Source organism: Periplaneta americana, chromosome 7 (assembly GCF_040183065.1).
Source record: "Periplaneta americana isolate PAMFEO1 chromosome 7, P.americana_PAMFEO1_priV1, whole genome shotgun sequence".
Classification (NCBI taxonomy): domain Eukaryota; kingdom Metazoa; phylum Arthropoda; class Insecta; order Blattodea; family Blattidae; genus Periplaneta; species Periplaneta americana.
The window spans coordinates 82,568,498-82,580,708 of record NC_091123.1 but is presented as its reverse complement, the minus strand read 5'-3'; the positions used below and the strand labels follow the sequence as shown (position 1 = coordinate 82,580,708).

At 35.1% G+C, this 12,211-nt stretch overlaps 1 protein-coding gene across 1 annotated transcript in view; it reads left to right on the top strand.

The window, feature by feature from the left end:
- The window catches only part of Ced-12 (engulfment and cell motility Ced-12), a 45,586-nt gene extending 36,961 nt beyond the window's left edge, over positions 1-8,625 (top strand). Inside the window, exon 7 of the mRNA XM_069830943.1 lies at positions 8,031-8,625. Within this exon, the coding sequence (XP_069687044.1) occupies positions 8,031-8,085 (55 nt within the window). The 3' untranslated portion in view covers positions 8,086-8,625. The remainder of the gene's footprint in view (positions 1-8,030) is intronic.
- Positions 8,626-12,211: the final 3,586 nt, after the last annotated feature.

Below are 12,211 nucleotides of genomic sequence, written 5' to 3'. Positions count from 1 at the left end.
CTCCTATCAACAAACTTAGTGCATACATCCCTACAAAAACTAAACCAATCTACCACAGTTTTCGCATTCACACGTAACTCATTCACAACAAAATCTATCCGTTGTCTCCAAACCCACATAAATGTCAAACACATAATACTTAAAAGAGACAACTTACTCTTGCTGAACCAAGAACCCTTATGGACCACCAAACATTATCCTTTCAGCAGTACCATAAGAAACGATCCTTGGTTTGGCTGTCAGAAACTGAATGCTCGACCATTCCCCTGTCACACTTGGGACAAAAATATTCACTCGAAATTAAACCCCTCTCCCTTAAAAACGCGATCCCCTTCCCCAAATCCTGAAATAATAAAACTAAAAAATGAGTACCTCAAAACATTCCCAAAAACCCCAACCCGAGGAACTACGGCAGGTTCGTCATCATACGATGACTCTGAACTATCCGATGCTGAATCAGAAATGCAATGTTCAGTCCTCCGCTTCACACCACTTGGCCCAGCAACACACTCCATTGCCAAACAAATCACCAGTAGCACAACTACTCACGAATTAAACAAAAAATAATAACATGATATACTCACCATCCAAACACATCCCGATAAGTACGCCATTCAAACCTCATCAATACCAACCACCAATAAAATTTACACATGTACCAACCTAACCACCGGCATCCATGATGTGACATCATGATATGACATCACTCCATTCTCCAATCCAGCCAACATATATTCTTATAAAAAACAATACCGATATCCTATAGTCATATGGACCCAAACTTGGTTATTTCACTTGAATTTTCAATCACTTTAACCCCACATATTTCAGCCAACTCTGTCACAAAACCGCTACTTTTTTTTCGTGGACTCTTTGGCATTGCTGTATTAACTTTTTTGAAGGCTTTACCCACTGCAGAAGGAGAGAGTTCGTTAGATTTAATTACAGCAGCTTGCTTTTTAGCAGCAGGACTGAGCCTTTTCCTTTTTGCATCTTTAGCTTTCATTATAGTACTAACTGTTGCTGTTTCTGAGTTTTTCTTTTTCTCTTTATATTTCTTCATTATTGCCTTCCTCTTGAGGTTATAATTAGCATCATTCTTATGTCTTTCCATATACAACTTTTGTCTCTTAGCATTTGTTCTCGTTATATTATGTCACTAAGCCCTAAAACAAATTTACATCTTTAAGAAAATATGAGAAAAGTCTAAAATAGTTAGGTACACTAGGATAAGTGAAACACCAATTTTTCACGTGGAATAAGTCTTTAAAGTCTGAACATATGAGGTTTACAAACAGCTGCTGTTATTTCATACATCCATACACATAACTCAAAATGTTACTGCAAGACATATTCCACGTAAAAACAATGGCTGTGTCCTCAACACAGCCTACCACTGAATATTTTATGGAACAAGTGGCTATTGTTATTTAGTAGATGGTAGGAAAAAGTATAATGGGACTAAGCAGCCCTCAATCTTCATTTTCTTCTTTCATTCACAGTTGTTATAATACCTTAGGTTCCATTTACCACATTAAAATTTGTGTTCCACTTACCCCAGTATACCCTATACAACGAATTTGATTTCAGTCAGGTTAACTTACCTATTGACTGTTATTCACAAGATTATTCTATTCACTTGCGTAAGTCACCACAGAAACAGAAACTTGCACTGCAGGTAACAAAATGGCTTCAAGGATCAGTTGTTGTGTTAGTATCTGGACACAATAGAGAACTATTTTGTGATGCACTGAGGGATATTAAAACTTTGACAGCTATTGTCACCTCTTGAGCAACAGTAGCACTAGCAGATTTAGACGTATCCTGGAGATGGCTGCACTCTAAAGGACTTCATTGTAATTTTTCTAAAATTTCGTTAATATCCTGACAAAGAAGATCTCAATTAAGGATATAATTTTCCTTAATAATTGGTGACGAAATAAGAAATTCTGTCTGATAAATCTAAGTTAAAGGTGTTAAGAACTGATTAATGTGAAAAAATTATTCAGTACTACAAAACATTTATGTTCAATAATCTTACAAATATATGCAGTACCTTATTTAGGGATTTTTTTCAATACTATTTCATCTTAGCATATATGCATGAAAACTTATATAAATAAGATAATATCACTTTTAGTGCCAAGAGTGTTAACTTCAATGCCTCAACTTCAATTTTATTAGAAGTAAGATCCAAGATTCTCACTTTTATTTTTCACCAAAACGAGATACTTTCTCGTGGACAGACCCTACCCAAAACATTTGTAATTTTAATACAAGATGCTTCAGTGCACTAATTAATTATCTTAAAGCTTTGAAGGGCCATAAGATAAGGTTGAGAACAGAATTAACCAAAGTTCTACATACTCATACCTTCTACACAACTGACGAATTGTTTATTTATTATTATTTATTTAATCTTACAGAATTTATGCTTGTAAATTGAGTTAGTCTGCTTTCTGTGTATTCTATATTTTTGTATAGATCAACTCCTGAAACTGCTTGCTATGCATTGTATAACTTTGTAAAGCTATCAGCGTAAGTTAGTCGGCATACTTGCTAGCATGGTGATCAGAAGCTGCACTCGGGCTTGGGTTAGATTTCCATTTGCACTAATTACCTGGTTGGATTTTTTCCGAGGTTTTCCCAACAATAAGGCAAATGTCAGGTAATCTCTGGGGAATCCCCGGCCTCACTTCATCTCACCAAAACATTGTGTAACCTTGACTTGTTTCATATCTTACAGCTTTAATACTAATATAAGATCTATGGAATACAATAAAAGAAACGAAAAATGACACAGTATCTTGGGAAACATCCATATCCTCTGGAACTCCATTTGAAAACCTGGATTGCCAACATATCGTAAGATAATTCCCATTATCATTCCATTATCGAGAGCTCTTCCTGTTTTCCCATTTGAATCTTACAAGAAATTCTGTGCTAGCCACTGTATGTTTACAAGTTTCTCTGTGAGGTTTATACCTTTTCGTCTGCGTTATATCACAATAATATACCTCGCCATTACGATTTTGAACTTCATTCATCCATTTTGAGTTACCTACGAGATGACTAAAAAATTTGGTAATGTAAACTCAATTTTATGAGCGGTAGTAACAATTATTAATATCAAATAGTGACATGTCACTTGTCTGTTACACCATGTAGAGTTGTTACCCAGGGATCAAAGGTCAGTGCCTTTATTAATACACATGCAAGTTAGAATTCGGAATTGTCAAGTGATGAGTAACAACTCAAAATTATTAACCCTTAAGTAGCCACGTGAAACAAATGGACACAGGTAGTCATGTGGGGGTTGTTTTGACCCTCAAACAAAATCGAAAAATTTAAGGTTAATGGATGTTAATCGAGTAAAATATGAATTTACATTACATAAATTATTAAGCTAGCATCGTACAAATAAGGTAATCAAGACTTAATAAAATTCAAGATTAATAACCCTTGTGGAGGAATTCACACCTGCTCGTCATTTTTCCTATCTTCTAGACAATCTAAGCATATGTGTTTCATATGGCTTTTACATATAATTTTCCTGGATGTGACACAAAAATTTCTTGTTCTGTCTTTGTTTTTCGGAAAACACTGCATCTTGCATGTCGGGGATTCTCCTCTATTTCTTTTGTCTGTGGGGTGCGGGGGTCGAGTTTAGCAATTTTTAGCAGCACTAGCTCGAAGATGTCTTGGAATGTTGTTAGTCATTTCTCTCTTCCCTATTTGTTGTTTGACCAATTCATAGCCAATTTCTCTCAAGAAATATCTCCTAAGATTTGTAGCATGAGGATTGGTGTGAATAAATATGTCTTGGGCATTGATGCCTGCAATGTTTATAATCCTAAAAAAACAATGCCGAAGGTCATCTGTTGCAACATCTTGCTACAGTGTATGTTTCACACATCTGATCTAATGTTTTAACTTCAGACTTAGAAAAATTATAGCAAGTGATCATTTCAGATTTATGTAGATCATCTGATTCATCAAGTTTGTCATCGTAATGCATCATAGACCCCAACAATACATTTTTATTTTTTGTGGGAACTTATGACACTAATGAAATATTTTTCTGAAAATAGAACACATCGCTTTTAGCCATTCTACCTTCCACATCTGTTCTTTCAGAAGAAATTTCTTTTCTGTTCTTCTTCAAAGTTCCAACGTAGTTTTCTTTACCAAGAGTTCAATGCATAGAGGAATGTTTGAAAACCAATTACCTGCTGTAACATTTGTATCTGTTCCATCAATATCAGAAACTGACCGCAAGACAATGTTCTTCCCAGAGTTTGATACTAGGACCCTTCAGATTGGTTCCCGACATATACTTCCATTGTTTGGTGTAGAATGTATGTGAATCAGCCAGCGTCAATATTTTAATTCCATATTTCGCTGGCTTGCTAGGCAAGTATTGAAGAAATGGGCATCTACCTCTGAAAGGAACTAACTATTTATCTACTGTGGTCATATCTCCTGTTGTATAGTGCCTTTCACAATTTGCAACAAACAATTAAAAAATTTGTCGAAAAATGGCAAATTTGTCCAAGTGTAGTAAAATATTTTACAGTATGTCCAACACCATACCGTTCATCCCATAGATGTTGTACATTTTTCTGACCCGATCTCAGGGAGCCAGCTAACAATAGTCCTATATATGCCTTCATTTCAGTAAGGACGGCATCACGAGCTCTACTAAAATTTTGAGAAATTCTGGCATTATACAAATTAGCATTGGTTATAATAGATCGTAACATGATACCATCTGTGAATAACGAGAAACATTCAACTGGCTTTTTTTTTGCACTTTTTGCTAAATCAACTGATCATGAAAAATGAAGGACAATGTTCTCTGCTCAAGTTTTCACAATTCTGGTAAAAGGACTTCTCACCCAATGAGTTGTCTTATCCTTACCAGTGAAATCTGCATTCGCCTGATCTGCATACTCTTCACCATCTGACGTATCACTTTGTTCGTTCTCTGTGTTGTGATCAGATGCATTCATCTCTTCAACCTCACTGCCACTACCTGGTAATTGATTTTGTTCATCTTCATCCTCTGTTTCTCTTTCTACTTGTTCAAAAAGCCTTAGAATACAATTTCTCTCTTGTCCATAAGAATCATTAGATGCCATGATTGTGTAATTCGTTACCTTTTTTATCTGGAAGAAATGGGGGTTACCTGAATTAGGCCTATTCAATATAATGTATAATTTAAATTATTAATTAATTATATATATAGAAAAACAAAATAACATAAAATAAAGATATTCTCACCGCATAAGTATGCAGATGAAGGCTTCAGAACTCTCTCAGATGAAAATGTGATTGCCAACAAAAAGTTACACTGTTAGTCGCGTGGGGGTCAGTCTGACCCAGTGACAAATCAACACGTCCTAACTCACCCAAGATAACTGTCAGACTAACAACAATGGCAATCACTGAAAGGTATGCTTGTTTTAGGAAAGTATGGAAATACAGAACAGTAAGGCCAACGTAATAATGAAAATACAGCTGAATTTAAATACTCATGGGTCAATTTGAACCCCACGTGACTACTTAAGGGTTAATATCATCCATTATTCTCCATGGTCATCTCATCTTCCAGTCTCATCTTACAACTCCTCTCCAAGTAAACCTGGTGAAGGTAATCAACGCATTACTTTCCTTGATCTTCTCATCTTTCAGTCTCTCAACATGGCCTTACCAAGTCAGGGTCCTTGCAGTTATTCGGTCAAGTACAATCTCCTCAGCTTTAATTTTTCTCTGATGTTTTCATTTTTCATGTCTGCGTGATATTCTCAAACTTTGCCATTTATACACAAAAAGTATATATAATTTACATTACTTGTTATATTTCTATTTAATTTTTTTGAGATGTAATAATAAATAAATCATGGAAAGAGATTAAGTATGTTTGAATAGACCTACACAAGATTTTCGGAATTTGGAACACGGCTTTATTTGGGTGACCTCTTTTTTTTATAGCTGGTGTCTGGCACTGTGCCAGTCTGTTACAAACTTGTACAAGAGAACCATACAATATATTTTGTACAGACCTGCATCTCCAGAGTTGTGTGTAAAATCATTGATTGGTTTTAATTCTCAGGTTATATTTGGAACTAATCTTGCTGCATTCATAGTTGAATCTTTGATATGTCTTCATAGATCTTTGATTCCGAATTTGATTAATTGGATGGAAATATGTGTTCAGTCTTGAATCTCTGTAAAATGTGGAGTGCGAATTTCTTTCTGCTAAGAATGTGGCACCATTCTCGATAAAAGAGCTGTTTCATTTTTTGCCAAGGACGTAGTTAGGTATTGGTAATGAACACTCTTAGAAATGATAGTATTGTGTGTTATAAACTTGCATGATTAGAGAGAATTTCTCACATTATTTTATGAAAATTATAGACATTATTGTAAGATATAAATCCAGAGCTTTTTATAAATAAAGATAACTTGAATTCAATGAAATCATAGTATTTTAATGTTCTAAGATAGTTTTAATTTGTAATCCTAATGTAGTACGAGGTACATACTGAAAATCTATAAAGGTGTGTACACATGTAGCAAACGAATAACTAACAAATGATGAAGTGAACCTATGCTGTTTGGAGCAACATACAAATAACCAGCAAATGGTCAGAGAACATTTATGTTCGCTGGTTATCTACAACAATGGCAGATGAAGATTTATTATAGCAGTGCAGCATTTATTACAGGTAATCTAACAAAAATGAAGTTGGAAAATAAAAGGGAATGATGACAGATGCCACTATATGGAAGTCACAATCGGTATAGAATATAGACTTGTTTAATGATTTATGTTAAATTTAATGGGATAGTTTAGGGCTTCTTTCGAATTTCAGCAACAGACTGAAATATCAGTCTATTATGCAAAATAGGTAAAAAATTTGTAAAAAAGACGACTGGCAAGAAGCAATATCTGTTCATGAAAGATGACACTAACTCTTCAATATCTCGCAACAGGGGATTCGTATACAAGTTTGATATATTTATTCTAAGTTTAGAAATAACTGAGTTCCATGATTTCTATAAAAATTTCCTGGTTCTGATAAAATTCAATAAGGTTGATGTAGGACAGTATTTAAAATTTTTGGCACCTCGGAATGGAATGGTTTTGAAATTATTGTGAAGAATACAATATCAACAATGGAAGAAGAAAAATATTGAACATAAATTTGTTAAAGTCAAATAATTAATTTTTCTAACCAAACGGACTCTTTAATTTTCAGGTATTAACCAGTAAGTTGCCACTTTTTGCATAGAACAGGTATTATTTTGCTTTGAGATGTCATGAGCTGTCATGTAAAAATTAAGCGACTTACGAGCTTTAATTATGTGATGCACATATGAAATAAAACACTGACTGGCATTTAATCAGATGACTGTACTTCCTCTTACTTATAAGTTAATGAATTACATATTGTTCAGATATAGTGTAAAAATGCCTATTGTTTGGATATATAAAAATTAATATAAGGCTAAAATGTTTGTCATAAATGCACTCGTGTATAAAATTTCTCAAGTTTTCACAGCTCGAGTATGATACTATTCCCAAAAATTTGCCACCCAGGGCCACGGCCCATATGTAAATATGGCTCTGGGATGATGACAATTACTTCAGTCCACTCCAGTTTTGACATACTAGTGCCAGTTGGTGAAATTATATTAACTGCTGTGCTCTGCTGCTACAATGTACTACGAACAAGTAACATCGAATGTGGACTTTCTTTGATGTACCGACAAATGACGGATCACTTTTGAAGGCAAACCAAACAATTGGTTCACCCTCACTGGACCGACCACATGTTCTGAATTCAGGCAGCAAATTCATTCTTTCGTTGTTCGTTCACTACTTGTGTACACACTTTAACATGCTCAAAGAAAAGAGTACTCAGGAAATACTGACTGTGATCAGATACTACATCTGATCATTGTGTATTTCTTCAGTATGTTGTTTTCACTTTCCTAGAAGTTATGTTAGATTTCTGTTCCAGCATTCTGCAAATAATAACACATCATTCAACGAAGTTTTTGAGATTCTACACTTAAATAGAATCATTGCAAGTGTGACAGGGAAAAAATCATTCTTTGACAACACATGGCTTCACATTGCATGTTTCTCTATGAAGAAGATAATGAAGAATGATGGATGATTGACTACTGTTCTTACCTACCATTCACTCCTGTTCTAATACTCTTGGACTAAGATCTGATTGGTATTAAAAAGGATTAGGTAGTTGCGAGGCTCCTAAAATGTCAATGAAGATGTCCTACAAGCTTTGCATTTTTACTGTTAGTGATACAGAAAGTTACTGTAGGGGCATTTTTAAACTCGTAAAATGTGATAGGAGTGCATAACTTGAATCATTGTAGAAAAAATCTTATAAAAAGGTAAGATATATCTCTCATAAGAACATGTTTTTTAGAGCTGGAATCACTTTCTTTGATCAGGATATGTTAATATATTTGTCACATTTGGTATGAACTAATACAGTAGAACCTCACTAATTTGGGATAATTGGTGTAAAGTCTGAATTAGCCACTAGTTTAGCTCAGTCGGCTAAGGCGCTTGCCTGCTGATCTAGAGTTATGCTTGAGTGTGGGTTCAATCCCCGCTTGGGCTGATTATTTATCTGTTGACTTTTTTTTTCCTGAGGTTTTCCCAAACCGTAAGAGGGAATGCCACGTAATCTCTGGCGAATTCTTGGCTTCATCTCGTCAAAAATCACCTTGCTGTTATCAATCCCATCAATGCTAAATAACCTAGTAGGGTAGTTGATTCAGCATTGTTAAATAACCAGGTAAAAAAGTAATAAAGTCTGAATTAGTGAAAATCCGAATTGTAGAGAATATTCTGGAACAGGAATATTTCGACAATTGAAAAAAAAAAGTTATATAGCTGTTTAATTTCTAACTTAGTATTTAATTATTTTATTTTTTACGAAGATACACTGTGAAACACAAAACAATAAAAAAAGAGCGAGTTTGAAGTTCTTTAGTCCAAGTCAATTACTGCAAAGGAACCAGCTTTTACAAACTTAAGGAACACGAAACATTATTTAAAAGAGAACGATTTTGAAGTTCTTTAGTCCAAGTCGAATACTGCACAGGAAGTACAGTATTTAGCTTTGAAATTTTCAGAATGTGATTTCGACAAGTGGTAAGTGTTGTCTGCGTCTGTTTGCATTCCTCTCCTTTACGTACATCACGACACAGTTATTTTAAGACAAGATAAAATTTGTGGTACAGTACTTCAGATTACAATCCAAAAAATCAATTAATATATATGTAAATTAATCTTATGTTGGATAATTTGAACTTATTACTACATTTTTCCTCTTTGCATTTACTTCTACTTGAATGTGTGGAGTATTAATGTCAAAGTGTCTTGTGAAAACAAAAATTAGCTGCCTGAATTATCGCGAATTCCAAATTAGTGAAGTCCTAATTAGCGAGGTTTCATTGTATTTTTCAACATCTCTCGAAAATAATTGTAGTATTATAATATCTTTTTTATATAGATTTTAATAAGGGTTACCAAAATATTCCTAATCTATGTAATGTAACTTCAATAATAATGCCTCTTGCAATAGTTAAAAAGAGGACTATCTGTAAGAAAGATCAAATGTACCATCAGCTGGAAATCGAACCATGCTAGGCAGCATTCGCCCATGATGGTGAAGGTATTTGTAGTAACTGCTTACATATAATATACCCGTTGCTCAATATAAGCTACACATGATGATGTATTGGTAATTCAGTGCAGGCACAGTGTTGTACTGTTCTAGTTACACAGTAGAGCAAGAATTGTGCAATGGTTCAATTTAGATTTTTAGTTGAACAAAGATTTATGTATGCTATAAGTTACAAACAAAATTCACTTGTAAAGTTTGTAAACAATATGAACAAAAATTTCCTGGTGTTAGAAGTGCTGTCTTGCTCAACAATTTACTAACTCGTGAATAAACTGGGAAGATGGAAAGTGTTGAAGATTCGAAATCTAAAATGAATCGCAAAGTTCTTACTGAAGAGAAACTGGCTGACATTGAAATTCGGCTGGAACATTCCCGTTTTTTGGTTCTGCACACAAGGTCCCAAAACTGTTGAAAATGAAACCATATAAAATAACTGTAATCCATAAACTGTGGTTGCGATCTTGCAGATAGTTGCATAGGCATGTCGGTTCACAAAGCAATAGGTACAATACTAGAACTCTGAAAAGCCTGATCTTGTTCATGAAGTGCTCTTCCACATTGAAAAGTTTGTGTATGGTGTGCACTTAATGGCGAAAGAATAATAAGGCCTGTATTTTTAAGAACAAACCAATTAATACCAAGCAATATGTGACACAGGTTTGCGATCTTTTTTCCAGCTTTTCGATACAAGGAACTATAGATACATGGTCTGTGTAGAAACTTCGGGGCTTATACCGCATTGTCTTGGTGTTGGTGGCTGATGTTTCGACCGCTGTGTGGTCAGCGAGGGAAGTGAGACAGTATGTGCCGGTATGGAATACCGCCACTGGTTTTTATGGCCATAAGACATACTGTGAAAAATGACATACCGTCATGAAAAAATGTGATCCCTAAGTTTGTTTATACATTTCTTCACAACAAAGAGTAGACTATCTGTTTGCTTCGTAAATCTAAACCACAGCCTTCAGGAACTGTATTCAACGTGTATTTAGATACACTGTATATATTCCAGCTGATTGGAGGTATGGAATCAGCTGGAATATACATGATCCCTTGCTCCTGCAGTCTGAAATACTTAGGCCAAACTGAACGTACTGTGGAAGACAGAAGAAAGGAACACAATCAACTCTGCAAATACGGCCCATACGAAAAATCAGATATAGCCTTACACTCAGCAGATTCAGACCACTCTATCGAATTCGACAATATCAAGATAATAGATAAAGAAGACAACACATACAGAAGACTGGTCAAAGAAGCCATTCACATCAGACTACATCCCAACAACATTAACAAGGACGATGGGTTACAACTCAGCAACTCATGGGGAAGTCTATTCCAAGATCATACATAAGAATGAACCAGTGTCTCCACATGTATGCGGCGCCCCTTCATCTGGACAACGGGCACGGAATCAAAGTCACCCCTCACGGAATCCCTCTTCTTTCGGACCTTATCAGGGCCAGTCTTTAATACGAACACTCCCCTCCATACAGACCTCAATCGGATTGGAAATGAAGAACCAATCAGATGCCAGAAGGAGAACCTACGACCTATCATTGAAAGTCCTCCCCCATTGAGACTCCTATATAATATATATATATATATATATATATATATATATATATAAGCTCACATACTATTTCCTTATCCAACTGCTCTGAGGATGATCACAACACAGTGGTTGAAACGTCAGCCACCAACACCAAGACAACGTGGTATAAGCCCTGAAGTTTCTACACAGACCAAGTACACCAGCTGCAGAAGCCTACACGAACACTTAACTATGATACACTTTTTTTAACAGGATTCTACCATGAAACATACTGTCATTGGTTGCATTGACGGATTTATGGGGCATATTTGAAGACAGAATTGTCATTACTAGTCTGTAGCTACCTCAATCCCCCGACCTAACTCCTTGATACTCTAAGGATACTCTTAAGGATACTCTAAAAGACAAATTCTCATACCTAAGAGGAATTAAAAAAAAAAAAAAACTTTAGTCAAGCAATAACCTCCATTTCATGAAAATAATTGCAGACCATAATGGTCTATGTCTTAAGCAGATAAGATGCGAAAAATGTTTGGACAGAGAAGGCTTTATTTTGATGATTGTACGTATTCTTGAAAAAAATTTAGGTAAGTTTTTTTAACCAATGACTGAGTGATCTTTTAACAAGGCAATTGTGTATGGACTTGCTGAGTGACATGCTACTGCATTCTCGAATCCATCTTATGACCTGCTTTTGTAGATGTGTGTAGGGTTACCAGATACTTATGAGTAAAAAACAGGACCAATTGGTTCAAAAAGCAGGACTAAAGAATTTATAGAAATTCTGCGTCCTACGATTGTTTTAGATTAAACTGGTATTGTAAGCTGCAAAATTGGCATTACATTGGGACGTCGATAATCCGAATGTCAATCATCCGATATATCAAATATCCGGACTCATACTTTCTTTGATTAATTTTTTTAA